This window comes from Leucoraja erinacea, chromosome 6 (genome assembly GCF_028641065.1).
Source record: "Leucoraja erinacea ecotype New England chromosome 6, Leri_hhj_1, whole genome shotgun sequence".
NCBI classification, from domain to species: Eukaryota; Metazoa; Chordata; class Chondrichthyes; order Rajiformes; family Rajidae; genus Leucoraja; species Leucoraja erinaceus.
The window spans coordinates 48,391,555-48,410,972 of NC_073382.1; the positions used below are offsets into that span (position 1 = coordinate 48,391,555).

General features: G+C 45.9%; 1 protein-coding gene and 1 pseudogene across 2 annotated transcripts in view; one reads left to right on the top strand and one right to left on the bottom strand.

Moving 5' to 3' along the window:
• The window catches only part of sacs (sacsin molecular chaperone), a 106,030-nt gene that overhangs the window by 48,878 nt on the left and 37,734 nt on the right, over positions 1-19,418 (top strand). For both annotated transcript variants that reach the window (XM_055636957.1, XM_055636956.1), the window contains 3 exons: positions 5,837-5,983; positions 8,382-9,864; positions 10,797-10,888. In XM_055636957.1, coding sequence (XP_055492932.1) covers positions 5,837-5,983; positions 8,382-9,864; positions 10,797-10,888 — 1,722 coding nt within the window. The remainder of the gene's footprint in view (positions 1-5,836; positions 5,984-8,381; positions 9,865-10,796; positions 10,889-19,418) is intronic.
• Positions 3,571-3,673, bottom strand: LOC129698463 (U2 spliceosomal RNA; annotated as a pseudogene).

The following is a 19,418-nucleotide window of genomic DNA, read 5'->3' on the forward strand; positions in this document are numbered from 1 at the left end:
TATTCCCTCAACGTTCCTCCTCATAAAATACAGATCAAACTTCAAACTGGAAATTTCTCGTTTAATCTTACTATTTTACTTCGGAGTCACGTGAGTGACTACGTGAAGATTTCAAAGCTCTGTGACCTCATGCCGTGGAACGAGTCCATGCTTCACAACTGCCTTGGGTATTGGGAGAGAGCATAATTAGTAATTTTAAAACACACTTATACAAAGAGTTGTGTGGTATAACGAAAAAATATATAAATTTTTTAAATTGAAAATCATAGCCCTGTAACCTTTCGGGCAAATTATATTGTTGAACGTAAAATGGTTTCCGAACACGATGATGGCTCCAAAAAACTGGTTTATTATAAAACCTTTGGAAAGTCCTTTCGGATGACCATCCTGCCATTCTGAGGATTTGGTCTGTGGGTACCTCTAGAATTTTTGCTGCGGATGTTGCTGCAGCCCTGGTGGAATGAGAGTTAAAAACATTAATATCTATTCCTGCCATCTTTAGGACATATTTGAGCCACCTTGATATAGTTTGGGTCGTGACCCTTTTGTGCGGTTTCTTGTAAGAGATTAACAACTCCATTCTCTGACCTCGAATGCTCTTAGTATATTCTATGTATAGTTGGATGTGTCTTGCTATACACAGTCGTTCGTCATATGGGTATACCATAAATTCAAACACTTGACCCGATGAACCTGGTCTGTTTTGTTTTATTAAATCCTGTATGACAAACACCAGTTTCTCGGGTGAGATGATCAGGGAGTCCAGGCTCTGTTTGCTTAATGGCTGGACTCGTTGTGCGATAACTACCGCCATGAGCATAACCATCTTCATGGTCCGTTACTGAAGTGACAATGCTGTTATGGGCTACCAGCTCCTCAGCATGTTTAGAACGACACCCACCTCCCAGATTTTGGAGTACCTGGTTTTAGGGGATTTGCATTGAATATGCCCCTCATGAGTTTTGTTACCAGGGGGTGTGTTCCCACCGTGTGCCGCTCCGTTCCTTGTGATAGGTAATTGGAGAGTGCACTTCTGGCAGTATTGATGGCATTGTAGCTCAATCGATTATCATAATGGAGGCTTGTTAAAATTCCAATACGGCCAGAATGTTCTTGGCCTTTTGGTCGAGGTTGTTGTCCAAGCAGTATATGCCCCATTTCTTGATATGTCCAAGGTACTGCTTCCGTGTTGACAGTCTTTGTGCAGATAAGATGAGATTCATCGTCCTGTCTGACAGCCCCATGCCGTGTAGTGGGTCTTTCAGACTCTACAAATCAACAAATCCATAGTCTTATGGCATGGATGACTGCCCCCAGTCACTGGATGAATTAATAAATTTGGCTATGTTTCATAAGGGAACATGGTTCTAACACCATCCCCTGTATGACCGAATACCATGATTGAGTAGGCCAGTCGGGTACTATGAGAATCCCAGATGCCGAGTCTTGCTGAATTTTTCCCCTAGTACCCCATTGATGAGGCAGAACGGGGGAAATACATCACCCTATGGCTTTGTTTACGTAACAATGCCAAGCTGGTTTTAGAATTTTAGTAAATAATATTGGGGCTGATGTTTGCCCCTTTGGTAAGCTCTATATTGCCAAAGTTCCCCCCCCATCCAGTTAAATTTCAAATACCGTCTGTGATCCCCTCTGATGGGTATTGTATAGTATGCATCTTGTGAGTCAATGCCTGCCATATAGAAAACCCAGCTGACACTAATTCTTTATCAGTAATAAGAGTATCCATCTTAAAATGAACATATTGAACGAATGTGTTTAGGGTTGAAAGGTCAATGATAATCCTGCAACCCCCATCTATTTTATTTTTAATAAATATGTTTGATACAAATTCTAATGTTCCATGAAAAGTATGCTCAATCACACCTTTTGTGTACAATTTTTGTAGCACCATGTGGGCTTTAGATTGTTCGGTTTATGTAAGGACAAATACCATTCTGGTGTATGTTGTACTGGGGTTATTGGGATAAGTAAATTCTATCAGATAACCCTGAATACTGCTGAGATTATACGAGTCTGTAGTGATTTTACACCATACATAACTGTAGTATTGCAACCTCCCCTCCCCCACCGTCGTGGGTCCGTTTTTTACAGAAGAACCACACCCACCTACCTCCATGGTTACCGGTGGTTGTGTTATTTCCTTGGTTTTTTGAAAAGGGGGGGTTCTGGTTTGATATCTCTAGTTCGGGGTTGTGTGGGAGGTTGAGGCTTCCACATCTTCCAGGGTGGCCGTCCCTGGCCATACCCTAAAAAGGCCTGCTGCGGGTTATATTGATTTCTGGCACCGCCACTGGTATGAGCCACATTTTTATGGTCTTACATGTAACTGGTATCGTGCTCCAAAATAGGCCCTTGCGCTGGCCTTGATGAGCCCCAGTGTCTTGGCTTCGTCCACACACGGTTCTTTGTTTGCAAATGGTAGCATTTTAGGGGTCCAGTGCTGGCTGAATGGCAGCCTTCCACATGTAGTTCAGCTCATATTGCATATTACTAAAACAGAGCTAGTGCGTCTTGATGGTCTTTGGTTACCTCTGTTTAGTCCAGGGTGCGGGTGTATGCTGTGATCCCTTCCGTCAATCCCTTTAAGGTTTTCTGGATCTTGAGGTCCTGGTTCCTGATGTTCCTCCCCATATGCTGCCAAATGCATTGGTTTACACTGGGCACCTGTAATGCCTCACCGTTGCCAGGTGGCAGATGTCTGGCCAGTCTCTGTAAATATTTCTTGTTGGAGTTGGTGGCCAGACATATAGTTAATACTATTGCCATCCTGGATCCAAGTCTACCCCTGTTTGACTTGGTTTAAAGTAATCAGCCACCATGTCCAGCAGAGTCCCTGCTGTGTTAGGATCATGGGACGCTGCATTACCAGGCTCTGGCCCATCAGGGTCCTGCCTACTCTTTTTTATAGAGTTAGAGATCTCTAGGGGTCCCGCACGGGGTACCCATGTGGGGCTTACCTCCTGCCCACTGTGGCTAGTCTCCACATCCATGTGACTGCTACTGTGAAGGAGCTCCTTTTTTCCCCCCGCTGTTTCCGTCCCCCGTACACACGGGCACTGGTTTGCGGGTTTTCCTCGCCCTACCGCTGGCTACACCGGTCTTGTATGTAGGTCCACCTCTCCACACGGTCCCGGTACTCACAGGCACCTGTGCTGGCTGCTGTCATGCTGCAGCCACTCGTACCGGCTTCCTCCAGCGTGGGCTAGCGGGTCCACGCCGTCTCCGTACTTCCAGCGCCATGGACCCATCTAATACTTTAACCAAAGGATTAATAAACAGATTTTTATGAAAAAACATAGAAATTAGGTGCAGGAGCAGGCCATTCAGCCCCTCGAGCCTGCACCGCCACTCAATTCAATGGGGTCCGTGGGGTTGTACCCGATTCGTCGGGATTTTGCTGTGTAGCCGGTCAAAACCGGCTCCAACGCTCTCAGCGCTCCTGGCTGCTCGTTTATCTCAGACCGCTGGGACCGACCCCGGTACTCACGGTACTGGTCCCTCGCGGTCGTTGCAGCCGGTCAACCCCACTCCAATGCCCTCAGTTCTGGGCACTCCTGCTTATATGGTCCCTAGATAAGGGACGTATCAGATATTAAACTGATAAGAACAGATACTACACTTGATCTTAGCCAAAAGGCCAAGAAGCGATCTCTGTAACTAAAAACCCGCTGGGACCGACCCCGGTACTCACGGTACTGGTCCCTCGCGGTCGATTGCAGCCAGTCAACCCCACTGCAATGTCCTTAGTTTGTGAGCCTCGGTGCTGGCCGGTAGCGCTGCTTCAAGCCAGACTCGCTTCCAAAGCGAGACTGGCATACTGGCCGAGAAATGAATTTTCCCCTGGTGCGGGAGCGAAGTCGGGCACAGGTGTTTTCCCTCTCCGGGAATCGATGTGCCGTTGCTGCTCCTGCCGCTGCTGTTGCTGCTCCTGCCGGCTGCCCGCACTCCGCGGTTCTCCCGCCAGCTTTCTGCAGCCTACATGGACCCGGTCCATGTCTGCACCTAAAAGGTAAGTGGAAGGAACACAGAGTCTCTTACCTGCTGTTCCCGACTTTCAATTCTCCCGCTGGTGAACGTCGTTCCCTGCGTGTCGGGTTCGAGCCGCTCGGACCGACCCCGGTGTTCACGGGACTGGTCCCTCGCGGCAGTTCCGCAGTCGGTAAAACCCGGCTGTTCGTAGGGACCCCTTGGACCAACCCCGGTGCTTACCGTTTGAAGAAGGTTTTCGGCCCGAACGTCCCCAGTTCCTTTGCTCCATTAGTGCCGCTGCACTCGCTGAGCTTTTCCAGCCCTCCTGTGTACCCCCGGTACTTACAGCACTGGTCCCTGCTCTCTGTCCTGCAGCCTCGGCGCTGGCCGCTAGCGACTGCTCCAAGCCAGTCTCGCTTGAGACTGGCATACGGGACGTCTTTGCTTTGCCTCCCGCCCGGCCGAGAAGTGAATTTTGCCGGTGCGGGAGCGAAGTCGGGCACAGGTTTTTCCCTCCAGGAAATTGGTGCCGTTGCTGCTGCTGCCGGCTGCCCGCACTCCGCGGTTCTCCCCCGCCAGCTTTCCGCAGCCTTCATGGATCAGGTCCATGTCTCCACCTAAAAGGTAAGTAGAAAAAAGGAACGCAGAGTCTCTTACCTGCTGTTCCCGACTTTCAAATTCTCCCGCTTGGGGAACGTCGTTCCCCCTGTGTGACTCGTTGCAATGCGTGTAGCGATATGACACGCATGCGTTGGAAGCGGGTTCTTCACGTAGTCACTCACGTGACTCCGAAGTAAAATTTAGGGTTCCTGCAGTGAATCCCGGCTTTTATAAATGGTAGGAGATAGTGGAAAATGGGCTCAAAATCAATGTTATGTCTGTTAGAAAATCTGTTTTCAGCAGAGTTTAATTCTTAATCATCAATAATTATCATTGGAAATTGGCTGGAGACGCTACAACTACTTTTGCGGGCTGATGCCGTAGTCTTATAAACCAGGACCCAGCTCGATTGTGAGTACATTTCTGGTCATCCCATTATCAGGATGTAAGAGAAAATATACAGAGGAGAAGCAGAAATTTAGCATGGAGAAGTGTAGCTGTGAGGACAGCTGAAGAAGGATCCTGATCCGAAACATCACCCTATTTTCTCCAGAGATGCTGCTTGACCTGCTGAGTTACTCCAGCACTCCGTTACTCCGGGCACCATGTTATAGGAAAGATGTTGTTAAGTTGGAAAGGTTGCAGAGAGAATTTACAAGGATGTTGCCAGGACTCGAGTGCCTGAGCTATAGGGAGAGTCTAGCAGGCTGGGACTCTATTCTGTGGAGCGTAGGAGGATGAGGGGTGTTCTTACAGAGGTGTATAAAATCATAGATCGGGTAGACGTTCAGCGTCTCTTGCCCAGAGGATAGAGAACCAGAGGGCATAGGTTTAAGATGAGGAGGGAAAGATTTAATAGTAATCTGAGGGTTAAACCTTTTCACACAAAGGGTGGTGGGTGTATGGAATGAGCTGCCAGAGGACGTAATTGTGGCAGGGACTATCGCAACGTTTAAGAAACAATTATACAGGTTACATGGATAGGACAGGTGAAGGGAGATATGGGCCAAATGCAGGGAGGTTGGACTAGTGTAGTTGGGACATTTGATCCATGTGGGCAAGTTGGGCCGAATGGCCTGTTTCCACACTGTAACACTCCATGACTCTATAACACTGTGTCTAAAGTTGGTAGAAGTACAAATGAAACGATCCTTTTTGCTATAAGTTTCACAGAGAATCTACAATTTTATTTTTGAGTGCCTCGGTGAATTTCTATAAATTAAAATATTCATTGTTTCTTCAGGATCAGCTTTATACTCGTACAATAATGCAGTATTCACTTCCGAGGATTGGCATGGAATTCAGGAGATAGCAAGAAGCAGGAAAAGAGATGATCCTTTGAAAGTCGGACGCTTTGGAATTGGATTCAATTCTGTCTATCACGTAACGGGTAAGTGGACTGTGCATTTACCTATCTTTTGGCGTTAATCTAGTTTCCTGATTCTTGATGTAAAGTTAATAAATAGGATTTTTACAGGGATTTTCCTTTTACAAGGAACTTGTATGCATTAGGCTGCCTTTGTCACAATTCCATAAACCAATATACTGTCTGATTCACCTTTACCTCATGCCCAGAGTGAGGGAACCAAAAACAAGGGGATATATTTAAAGTGAAAGGGGAAAGATTTCATAGGAACCTGAAGAGCTACTTTTTCCTCTCAGAGGGTGGTGGGTAGATGAAACCAACTGCCAGAGGAGGTACTATTATAGCATTTCAAAGCCATTTGGACAGCTACATGGATAGGAAAGGTTTAGAGGGATATGGGCCAAACGAGACCAAATTGGATTTGCTTAGATTGGGCATCTTGGTTGTCATGTTGTTGTTGTGGACCACACAATGACCAAATAACCTAGAGAAGCAAGGAACTGAAAATGTTGGTTTAAAAAAACCCCCCAAAGTGCTGGTGTAACTCAATGGGCCAGAAAGCATCTCTGAAAAAAAGATGAGATAACATGGAAATAGTATGAACAGGTGACTGATGGTTGGCGTGGGCTGAAGGGCCTGTTTCCATGCTGTGTCTTGCAATGAATCAAACTCTCAAACTTTCCCCCTGTTTTCAAAAGTAAATCTCGAATCCAAAAATTCAAGATTTGAATTGAATGCGATCAGAACGTTATCCATGTCCTGTAATGGTAGTGGGATTCACGTGATCTGAAATGATATCCCTGTTCTGCAGTTAAAATTACAGTCCAATCTAGGCTTAATAACCAGTTCATGCAATGCCCAGAGGTAGGATCTGCCATATAGGGCATTTCCAGCTGGATCGTTGCACACAATGGAGTAATCAAGACTTTGCTGTCATTAGACTTTACAGATACAGTGTGCAAACAGGCCCTTCTGCCCACCTAGTCCGAGCCTGAGCCTGATCAGCAATCACCCCATACACTAGCACTATCCTATGCACTAGAGACAATTTACAATTTTACCGAATCCAATAAACCTACAAACCTGTACATCTTTGGAGTGTGGGAAGAAACCGGAGCATCCTGAGAAAACCCTCCACGGTTATGGGGAGAGCTCCTTACAGACAGCACCTGTAGGCAAGATCGATTCCGGGTTTCTGGCACTGTAAGGCAGCAGTTCTGCCGTTTTTCTCTCCCCCAAGGTACAAAGATTTTTCACTAATTCACTAATCACTAATTCCTTTAAATAAAATGTTTTCCTCTTCTCAATTTAAAAAGGTTACAGGTAAGCTTTTTATACTCAGTTATATCTGAAATGTTTGACAGCATAGCTAGCTCAGCTCCAAAAGATCTTGTTTCTGTTTAGCTGTACATATCATCTCTTGGTACTGGTCCTCAGGGGAATCCTAGTTACAGAAAAACAAGTTGAAAGGACCGAGGAAGGGTCCCACCCGAAATGTCACCTATCCATGTTTTCCAGAGATGCTGCCTGACCCACTGAGTTACTCCAGCACTTTGTGTTTTTTTGTGAAAACCCGCATCTTCAGTTTCTTGTGGCATTGATCCTCCAGTTTAGAAAACACTTAACATGCTATATTAAATAAACCAGCAAGGATGTCAGCTCTGGCTGCGCTCATATATTTGGGGGCTGATCAAGAAATGACTTCCCCGGCTGGTAGATGGATGAGACCTCGAAGTGCTGCTCCTTCCTTCCTTGGTGACCAGAATAATAGTACAGACACCCACCCCCCGATGTATGCAATGGGTGACTTATGCAAACTTGCACATGCGTAAACAATTCTGTGCTCAGTCCCTGGTGCAATCACGGCAGTTTGTAATTTCCACAACGCTACCATCGCTCAAGTTTACATCAGAAACAAGCCGACAATGGCGACGTGCTTACCCAGAAGGCCATGTGCCACTGAAAGTACTCTGGACGCAGCTGAGACAGTTAAAGCTCTCAGTGATGGGGACGGTAATTCCGAGTTGCCAAAGATCTGACTTGTGTACAAGGGCGGCGCAGTGATAGAGCTGCTGCCTTACAGAGCCAGAGACCTGAGTTCGATCCTGATTATGGGCGCATCTGTACGTAGTTTGTACATTCTCCCTGTGACCTGTGTGGTGCTCTGGTTTCCTCCCACACTCCAAAGAGGTGCAGGTTTGTAGGTTAATTGGCTTCTGCAAATTGTCCCTAGTGTGTAGGATAGTGTTTGTGTGCGGGGTGATCGCTGGTCAGCGTGCACTCGGTGGGCTAAAGGGACTGTTTCCGCGCTGTATCTCTAAAGTCTAAAGTAGTTCCTGGAACGTAAGCTTTATGTAAGTCGTGTTCCTGTAGTATTAAAAAAGTAGTGATTTACTGCAAACTAAAATATTTTTCTTTATAGATGCGCCTTGCATATTTAGTGGGACACAGATTGGAATGTTGGATCCTCAACAATCACTCTTTGGATCTCATGAATCGGGTCAAAGCTGGAATCTAACAAATGACCGGGAAGAAATTAATGAGCACCAGGACCAATTTGCACCGTTTGTTGGCATCTTCGATAGCACCAAAGAGACTTTCAAGGACGGCTTCTTCCCTGGCACCATTTTCAGGTTCCCTCTCCGTAAGAAACCATCTTACGTGAGCAGCAATGTTTACAATAAGGACAAAGTGCTCGAGCTGTTCGAGTCGTTCAAAGCAGATGCCAGCTCCCTCCTGCTCTTCTTGAAGAATGTGCAAAGTGTGACGTTGTACAGCAGGGAATGCAAGGGGACGGAGCGAATGCTCTTCAGGGTGACTGCCTCTGAGGGCAAGAACCTGAAGCACGAGCGGCCCAACTCCTTAAACATCCTAAGGACTGCTGCAGATCGCTACTGCAATGATATTCCAAGCAACAGCATGACATGTGTGACCTATCACGTGAATATAGTGTCAGAGGATGTCACCTCAAAAGAAAGAAATGAAATGTCCTGGCTTGTTTGCAACAGTGTTGGTGGCAGAGGCATGTGCAATGAATTGGACTGTTTGGCTGAAGACCTGAAATACATCCCCAGTATTGGCATTGCTATGCCTCTCCTCGGAAGAGAGGAAACAAAAGGGGCTGCGGCGGAGTTCATAGGGCGGGCGTTTTGCTTCCTCCCTTTGCCTCCCGGTGAAGAGAGCAAGACTGGTCTACCGGTACACATCAGCGGTTTCTTTGGACTGACGGATAACAGGAGGAGTATCAAATGGAGGGAGGTGGACCAGTGGAGAGATCCAGCGGCCTTGTGGAACGAGCTTCTGGTACGTAACGTGGTACCAAAGACCTACGCCACCCTGGTTCTCGAAGCGATCAAACGAATGCAGGCTGGAAAAAGCCAAGATTCTCCGTTAACTCCCGACTCCATTCACAAAGTATGGCCTGACATTAACAAAATCCGTGTACATTGGAAACCAATCTTGGAGCCTCTCTTCAAGGAACTGATTCAGCACCCTGTAATCTATGCAATGAGTAACCACTGGGTTAAAGCTGACTTGGTTTATTTCTGTGAAATGGACCACAGCGGCGACTGTATGGAGACGGTGCTCAACTTCCTCAATAAGGCAGGAGTGCAGATAAGCCGGGTTCCTACCAATGTTTCCAATGCCGTGCAAGCCTACAGTTCTGATGCAAATAACCTTAAGAAAGTCAGTCCTGCCCTGGTGCGGCAGATGATGAGGAAATTCCGACATCGAGGAAGCGCTGAGGAGAAACTTCAACTCTTGGAGTACGTACTGAGCGATCGTAACTTTGGAGAATTGATTGGACTGGAGCTGCTACCATTGCAGAACGGAAGCTTCAAATCCTTCGACTCCTCGGCAGCAGATAAAGACGGTGTTTATATCACCACAGACGATCATTCCCGGTACGATTATGTCTTGTAATGGTGGCGTCAAATAGGTCTGCATTTGGGGTTGTTGGGCAGTGTGCAGATTGGGGGTACTGGAGTGCTTTGAACTTTAGAGATACAGCGTGGAAACGTGCCTTTGGCTCGCCAAGTTCACGCTGATGAGTGATCACTCCATGCACTAGCATTATCCTACGCACAGGGGAAAGTTTAACATTTTACCAAAGCCAATTAACCTCCAAACCTGCACGTCTTTAGAGTGTGGGAGAAAACCAGAGCACCTGTAGAAAACCCATCTGGTCCCAGGGAGAATGTTCAAACTCCATACCGACAGTCAGGATCAAACCCAGATCTCTGGCTCTGTAAGGCAGCAACTCTACCGCTGCGCCACCATTCCACGCAATTGTTGTGAGGGGAGGAAGGCCAAGAGATCCATTCATTTCCACTAGTGGGAGATCCTAGGACCAGAGGGCACAGCCTTGGAATAAAAGAAGGACCCTTTAGAATGGAAGTGAGGAGGAATTTCTTCAGGCAGCGGGAGGTGAATCTATGGAATTCATTGCCATAGATGGCGGTGGAGGCCGACATTGGGTATTTTTTAAAGCGGAGATTGACAAGTTCTTGATTTGTAAGGGCATCAAAGGTTATGGGGAGAATGGGGTTGAGAGGGAAAGATAGATCAGCCATGATTCTGTGTGTGTGTGTGTGAGTCTAATACATTGGAGAAAAACTCACACGGTCACAGGGAGAATGCATAAACTCCGTACAGTCAGCACCCGTAGTCCCGAGTCCCTGGTGCTGTAAGCAGCAACTGTACTGCTGCCACACATTGTTACCCCTGGTCTAGTCTAGTCTATTATGTTATTGTCACTTGTACCGAGGTACAGTGAGAAGCTTTTATGTTGCATGCTTAAACGTAGTGGCAACCTTTGATTTATTTTTCCCAATAGATCACTTTTCCCTGGACTGGAAGGCAGATTTCTAGCTGAAAATCTGAAGCCGTGTATCCTGTCTGCCCTGAGGGAGGCTGCAGAGAGTCGAGGTAAGTCACATACGTCACATTGGCATTAACGCTTGAAATACATATTGCTGCACATTTGTATTCCATAGTTTGTTTCCTTGCAGTAGTTGAGGGTCGATTTCTTGGTTAGTAAGGGTGTCAAGGGATATGGGGAGACAGCAGGAGAATGGTGTTGAGAGGGAATGATAGATCGGCCATGATTGAATGGCGGAGTAGACCGGATGGGCTAAATGGCCTAATTCTGCTCCTATAACCAATGAACGGGCTGATTTGCCTGTCCTTTGGGAAAGGCCTTAATGTGACAATCCAAGACCCACTCCCTGAACAATGTGCTGTTTTGTTAAGTGGGATGTGGAGAATCTGGCGGACAGAGTGCCCAAACTCTTTGTCTAAAAGCAGGGGAAGGTCAAAACTCCCCAGCACGTCAAGCACCTTCTCTCTACAACTCTGGCATTAATTAGCCTCAGTAGATTTCCCCTAGGGAGAGGATGCAAGAGATATGAGGATAATATGCAACTAATGTGAATGGGTTCTCGATGGTCGGTGTGGACTTGGTGGACGGAAGGGTCTGTTTCCATGCTGAATCTATCAATGATTTTCAGACATCGCTATGACTTTACTCCCCTTTATCTCTGAAATACCTATTGGATGTACAGTTGCCTGACATACCTGTGCTGCTTCATTCCTGGTCTTCCAATTATTGCAAACTTTTACATGCTCCACTTCAGCTATCAAGGGTTTAAGCTCTGATTTTTTTTTTCCTTCCCTGACCATTCTCCATCTTTCTTTCCTACATTTAAGAAGCTCCTCAGAGTTACTTCTGTGACCAAGCTTTGAGTTTTCTAGAGATGTAGAAGAAAGGAACTGTAGATGCTGGTTTACAAAGAATGACACAAAGTGTCATGGATGGGTGACGTTTTGAGTTGGGAACCTCTTCAAACTGGGGTGGTCTGAAAAAGCTGATGGCCCCGATCTGAAATGTTGCCAATCCATCTCGTGCCGGGTGCTTCCTGACCTGCTGAGTTACCCCAGCACTTTGTGTCCTCCATTGAGTTTTCTCCTTTTGCATTTTCTTCAGAGAATTTATTGATTGTGGTGGCCAGCATTGTACAACAAAATAGTAAGATTAAACGAGAACTTACCAGTTTGAAGTTTAATCTGTGTTTTATGAGGAGTTACGATAAGGGATTACGTGAAGAACCCGTCCAGCACGCATGCGCGACATACTTCAAAGCAGCGGTGTGGAATCACAGAAAGACACAGTAATTGAAATAAATATAGTAAAGAAAAGGAGAGCTTAGATACCAGTTTGATCTCTATTATTGAGGGTGGGAGCGGAGGGCACGTAATCCCTCGTCGTAACTCCTCATAAAATACAGATCAAACTTCAAACTGGTAAGTTCTCGTTTAATCTTACTATTTTACTTCGGAGTCACGTGAGTGACTACATGAAGATTTTAAAGCTCTGTGATTTCAAACCGTGTAACAGTTCATACTTCACTCACTGCCAAAGTCATTTGAGGGAGGAAGTATGTTATCGTAATCAACCATGAATCTGTTTATAAAAACAATAATGGTATTATTAACAATAACAAGACCAAAATGCTCCCCCGGGCTTAAATTATATATTTGCAGATTCTAATACTTTTTCTGCAAACGATACAGGTTCTGCCAGCAGCTTGTTATAAAAGTTTGGAACATATACTCCCTAGACCACCCCACTGTAGCCAGGATGTGGTCCATAGTCACGTCCATCCTCTTAGTCACTGATGTGGATGCTGCCCTGGTGGAGTAAGATTTATACACGTTAGTATGTACTCCAGCAACTCCCAGTACCTGCTTGAGCCACTTGAGATAGTTTGGCTCGTCACCCGACCATGAGGTTTCTTGTGGCTGACCCATAAGGCTTTTTCTCTCCCTCGAGGATTACTTATTGTGTCGATGTAGTTCAATAAGTGGGTCATAACACATAACCGTGGTTCAGGTGGGTAAGCCCGGAATTCCATGACTAGATGTTCCTGATGTTCCTGGTCTGCTCTGTTTGACCAGCTGCTAATGGTAAATGAAACACGGTCTAGTAAACCATATTGTCCAATCGTAGTAGATGGAGGAAACTGGACCCTTTGTGCTGAGACAAGGCCATCAACATGACCGTCTTCAGGGTGGGCTGTTCCAGGGTGAGGGACCTGGCTGTTGACCATCCCCTAAGGTACGTCAGGTCCACACTGACATCCCAGATTTGGGTGTACCTAGGTCTGGGGGATTTGCCTTTCCTGAATTTGATCACCAGCGGGAGGTACCCTATGGCCTGTAGTCCTGGTGCCTGAGTTAAGTAGGCTGTGTTGATGGTGCAGTAGCTGAGTCCTTCATTGTGGTGAAGACCTGCCAGGAACTCCAGTACAGGTTTAGTTGTAGTTGAATATGTAGTTCCTGTATTTGAATAGTATCTTCCCACTTCTTGATGTTCGCCAAGTATGTTCCCTAGTGGATATGCGATGGGATGCTATCATCGTGTTGATAGTGCTATTTGACAATACAGGCCTAGCAGTGGTCTTCCGAATTATGCAACCCAGGCCCAGTAATGGTCTTTTCAAATCTGCAACCCAGTAGTTTAATTTATCGTGGCATGGGAGGCTTATGCCTGAAACTGGGTGAGTTGATAAGTTTGGGCTATTGGGAAATCATTAGGATTTTGATGACCATGTCGAGGACCACTGGGAACCATGACTGTGGGTTTGCGTAGTACCCGACTGATGAGGCCGTAGTACCTGACTGATGAGGTTGGAAAAAAGGGGAGAGAACATAGAGATTAGATTCTCCCACCCCCCCCCCCCCCCCAGTTCAGCGGGAATGTATTCATTGCCGCTGCCTCAAAGTTTGGTTTCATGCGACATCAGTACGAGATGATTCAATTGAAATACAGGGAAATCGATATCTGGTGTTCCATATTGCTTTGTAATTTCAGTAAATACTTTGGTTTAATATGTCTGTTTACAGTATTTAGCTCACCTGGTAGGTAAGTTTGCTGATGGTCGAATATGTTTGACGACATACGGTTACCAATTGTTAAATAAATTGTCACATGATATCGATTTTATTCTGCCCAAGTGGTTGGTATATGCCACCACTGTGATGTTGTTAATTTATAAACGAACATGCAAAACATATGCTTTTACCAATAGAACGTATTCAATATTTCCAACTATTCAATTTTACGCCCAGTGTCTATAGTGATGACGACTCCAGATTAGTCCATTTGTCACCATGGGTAAAAAAGACACAATGTGTTAGTGTAACTCAGCGGGTCAGGCAGCATCTCTGGAGAACATGAAGAGGTAACGTTTTGGTGAGGACCCTTGAGGCTGAATAAGGGTCCCAACCCGAATGTCACGTATTACATTCTCCAGAAATGCTGCCAGACTCGCCTAGATACTCCAGTACTTTGTGTCTTTTTTGTGTCAACCACCATCTGTAGTTCTTACATCAAGATTGCTGCATGTTCTGACTTGAACAAACCTTTCACGGTCAACTTGAACGCAAACAAAATGACCTGAAACGTGAATAGAAACTATGCGTGTATGGTGTCCATTCATCTATTATTCATTGTAGCTTCATGGTCCAAAGGTGAAATTTACAACATCAATTTTATATCTGGTGTCATCTGAGACATTTAAAAATGTAATTGACATTTGGGCAGGTACATTGATAGGAAAGGTTTAGAGGGACAAGATGCCAAATGCGGGCAGGTGGGACTAATGTAGATGGGGCATCTTGGCCGGCACGGGCAAGTTGGGCTGAAGGGCCTGTTTCAGCTCTGTGGCTCTAAGCAGCACATCAACAGTTTAGATTGAAGTGCTGCCTGAAACCATGATTCTTAGTCCTAATTAATTTGTTCTAATGCCAACATTTCATTTGTCATAATTTTGGGCTCCCAAATTGTACTCTCTATCTAGGCTTTACCAATGGCTTTTGATTCACTTGCTGTCTGTGGAGCGAGAAGAAACGACTGCCAAAATTCATGATGAGACATCTGTTTTATGTTTGATGAATGGAATCAGGTGTCCAATATGGGGAGGGTCTGATGTGTACATAACGCAAGGCTGAAAATGACAAGGAGACATCCGGGACCTGCATTTGATAGTGTTCCAGAATTGCAAGTAATAGTCTTAACCACTCTCCGTCCTTCCCCCACCCTAGTCATCCTAGTAGTTTCACTGTCGCTCTGCTGAGTTTCACTGTTCGAACCCCCTTGTTATCTTCTCTTCCACAGCCAACAAAGGATCATTGCAGGCACCACCTTTCCTTGATCACCCTTGCCTGCCTTGATTTATTCTTTGTACCTTTTCATGCCTCTAGTTCCTGACTCTCAGACTGAAGAAGGGTCTCGACGTGAAACGTCACCTATTCCTTTTCTCCAGAGATGCTGCCATATCTGCTGAGTTACTCCAGCATTTTGTATTAATCACTATTATGTAGGCATGCAATAAAATACCTGAACTATCGATCTTTATAGCACCGTCTGATAACAACAACCCGTCGCGGAGATTTCAGCTGCCATTTAGCAGCACTTTAAAAAAAAACATTAATCTTTGTGGTAATGCACTGGAAATGACAACAGGAAACCTATGTATCCACAAAGATTTAAGTGCAGATGTTTTATATGGATAACATGAAGCAACATTCAAACAAAATCTTATTTTCACTGATACTAAACAGACTGCTACTCGATGCATTGGATATTCATTTTACCATTGTCTGTTTCTATTGTATACATTTAAAATTTCCATTTAGCCAACGGGATTAAATTACAGAAGCCATTAATTTTACAGAATGGTTTCTTTCAGACCAATTACTGTGCAACTAATCCTAATCACAAAGCTTTCATTGCAGATTTATTGTTTTCCTGTATTGACATTTTGAGCAGACAAGATCTTCCTTCTGAATCCTCGGATCTACATTCGTACAGTGGTTAATGGTTCATGTTTCCTGTGGATGTTTAGTTTAGTTTGGAGATCAGCGCAGAAACAGGCCCTTCGGCCCACTGAGTCCATGCCGACCAGCGATCCCCACACACTAACACTATCCTGCACACTAGGGACAATTTCCAATTTTATCAAGCCAATTAACCGACAATCCTGTATGTCTTTGGAATGTGGGAGGAAACCAGAGATCCCGGAGAAAACGCTCATGTGGAGAACGTCCAAAATCCGTACAGACAGCACCCGTAGTCAGGAACGGACCCAGGTCTCTGGCGCTGTAAGGCAGCAACACTACTGCTTCGCCACTGTGCGTGCCACAGAAAGCTGGAAAAAAGTTTCTTCATGGAGAGTGCTTTTTCTGGCTTAGTTCCAGATTCAGGCACAGTTTCTTCCCAGCTGTTATCAGGCACTGAACCATCCTATCACCAACTACGGAGCAGTCCTGACCTACCATCTACCTCATTGGAAACCCTCGGACTATCTTTAATCGGACTTTACTGGACTTTACCTTGACCTAACATTATTCCCTTTATCCCCTATCTGTACACTTTGGACCGCTCACTTGTAATCATGTTTAGTCTTTCTGCTGACTGGATACGACAACAAAGTTTTTCGCTGCTTTAGGCAAGTCAAGTCAAGCCAAGTTTATTCGTCACATACACATACGAGATGTGCAGTGAAATGAAAAGTGGCAATGCTCGCGGACTTTTGTGCAAAAAGACAAACAAACAAACAAACAACCAAACAAACTATAAACACAATCATAAACACACACATATTCTTTTACATATTAAATATTGGAAGGAAAAACGTTCAGTAAAGTTAGTCCCTGGTGAGATGGGAGTTTACAGTCCGAATGGCCTCTGGGAAGAAACTCCTTCTCTACCTCTCCGTTCTCACAGCATGGCAATGGAGGCATTTGCCTGACCATAGCAGCTGGAACAGTCCGTTGAATGGGCGGAAGGGGTCTCCCGTGATTTTATTGGCCCTGGAGTTGCACCTCCTGATGTATAGTTCCTGCAGGGGGGCGAGTGAAGTTCCCATAGTGCGTTCGGCCGAACGCACTACTCTCTGCCGAGCCTTCTTGTCCTGGGCAGAGCAATTCCCAAACCAGATGGTAATATTTCCGGACAAGATGCTTTCCACAGCCGCTGAGTAGAAGCACTGGAGGATCCTCGGAGACACTCTGAATTTCCTCAATTGCCTGAGGTGGTAAAGGCGCTGCCTTGCCTTACTCACGAGTGCTGCAGTGTGTGATGCCCATGTCATATCCTCGGAGATGTGGACTCCCAGGTATTTAAAACAGTTCACCCTATCCACAGTATCCCCATTTATCCTCAATGTAGTCCTCGGATGATGTGCCCTCCTAAAGTCCACGATCAGCTCCTTAGTTTTTTTGATGTTCAAGAGGAGGCTGTTGTCCTGGCACCAGAGTGCTAGATCAGCCACCTCCTCCCGGTAGGCCTTCTCATCGTTGTCTGAGATCAGGCCCACCACCACAGTGTCATCAGCAAACTTAATTATTGGGTTGGAGCTGAACCTAGCCACACAGTCATGTGTGTACAGGGAGTACAATAGGGGGCTGAGGACGCAACCCTGGGGCGATCCTGTGCTCAGGGTGAGGGACTTCGATGTATTCCCTCCCATCTTGACTACCTGGGGCCTGGCGGTGAGAAAGTCCAGGGCCCAGGCACACAGGGAGGTGTTGAGTCCCAATTTCAGTAGCTTCACGGCCAGTCTGGTGGGGACTATCGTGTTGAAGGCTGAACTGTAGTCTATGAACAGCATCCTCACGTAGCCCCCCCTTCTGGCTGTCCAGATGGAAGAGAGTGGTGTGCAAGACCTGGGAGACCGCATCGTCCGTGGATCTGTTTGGACGGTATGTGAACTGCAACGGGTCCATGTTGCGAGGGAGGAAGGCGCAGGTTTCTTCACAAATCTCTCAAAGCATTTCATAACTACTGAGGTAAGGGCCACCGGACGGTAATCATTCAGACAGGCTGGGGAGGCATTTTTTGGTAGCGGTACAATTATGGATTTTTTTGAAGCAGGCAGGGTCCACGGACTTGTCCAGGGAGAGGTTGAATATTGTAGTGAGCACCGGAGCTAGCTGCATAGCCCAGGACTTGAGTACTCGCCCCGAGATGCCATCGGGGCCTGCAGCTTTCCTCGTGTTCACCCGTGTCAGAGCCCTCCTCACGTCGTGCTCGGACAGCGAGAATGTATGCACATTCCTCCCTTCAGCTTCGGTAGCGGTATTGTCGATAGTCGGCAGTTTACCCTTCTACAATGTGGCCATGCATTCCTCAAACAGTAACATTGGCGTTGAGTATTAATTACCGCACTGATCAGAGATGTGGCGTTAGCTGCAACTTCCATGGTTGCAGTGTTTGCAGACTGATCTTGCATTTCCTACGCTTGACATTTAACAGTTTGAGAATGGAAATATGCTTCTACTATTACATTTAACAACAATAACCCTCTTTATTAACACCCCATGACTGTACTTTTTCAATTTAATGAGAAAATGTCAGAATTGCAGATTTATGAATACCTCGCATAATAAATCAAATTCAAGCCAAATCAGAAATGAATTTATCTTCAGGCCTATCATTTGTGGGTGGCGCTGTAGCACAGCTGGTAGATCTGCTGCATCACCGCTCCCATGACCTAGGCGTAATCCTGACTACCAGTCTTGTCTCTGTAGAGTATGTGTTTGCCCAAGGATGTGGCACAGTAGCGCCGTGGTAGAGTGCCAGAGATGGGGGGAGGGTAACTATGGATGCTGTCAAAACGGAGTTCGTACGTCTACCTGTGCCAAATGGGGTTTTTCCTGGTGCTCCGGTTTCCTCCTCCATTCCAAAGATGTGCAGGTTTGTAGGTTAATTGCCTTCTGTAAATTGTCCCCAGTGAATAAGATCGAACTAGTGTACATGTAGTTGCTGGTCAGCATGGACTCGGTGAGCTGCTTCCACACTATGTCTATAAGAGTAGAATTGGTGTCAATAATTGCTTGGTGGTTCAGAAGATAGACACAAAATGCTGGAGTAACTCAGCGGGTCAGGCAGCATCTCTTGAGAAACGAAATAGGTGACATTTTGGGTCCGAAACTTACTCCAAACTGACCAGAAACGTCATCTGTCCATGTTCTCCATAGATTCTGCCTGACTCGCTGAGTTATTCCAGTACCTTTTGTCTATCTTCGGTATAAACCAGTATCTACAGTTCCTTCCTTCACTGCTTGATGGTTCAACGTGGACTCTGGGCCAAACAGCCTCTTTCCAAGCTGCATCTCTCTCATACAATGTATGGATGGAAATAAGCATTAGAGGAGCATCCACTTTCTTCAAAGTTTAACGAGATTTGGCATCTCACCAAATGCGCTAATAAACTTCTACAGATGAACATAACCTGACCGGTTGCATCATGGCCTGGTACAGCAGTTCCTATACACAGGAATGCAAGAGGCTACAAACAGTGGTAGAATCAGCATGGATCTATCACGGGCACAGCCATCCCAATCATCAAAAGCATATTTGGTTTTTTTTAGAGATACAACGATGAAACAGGCC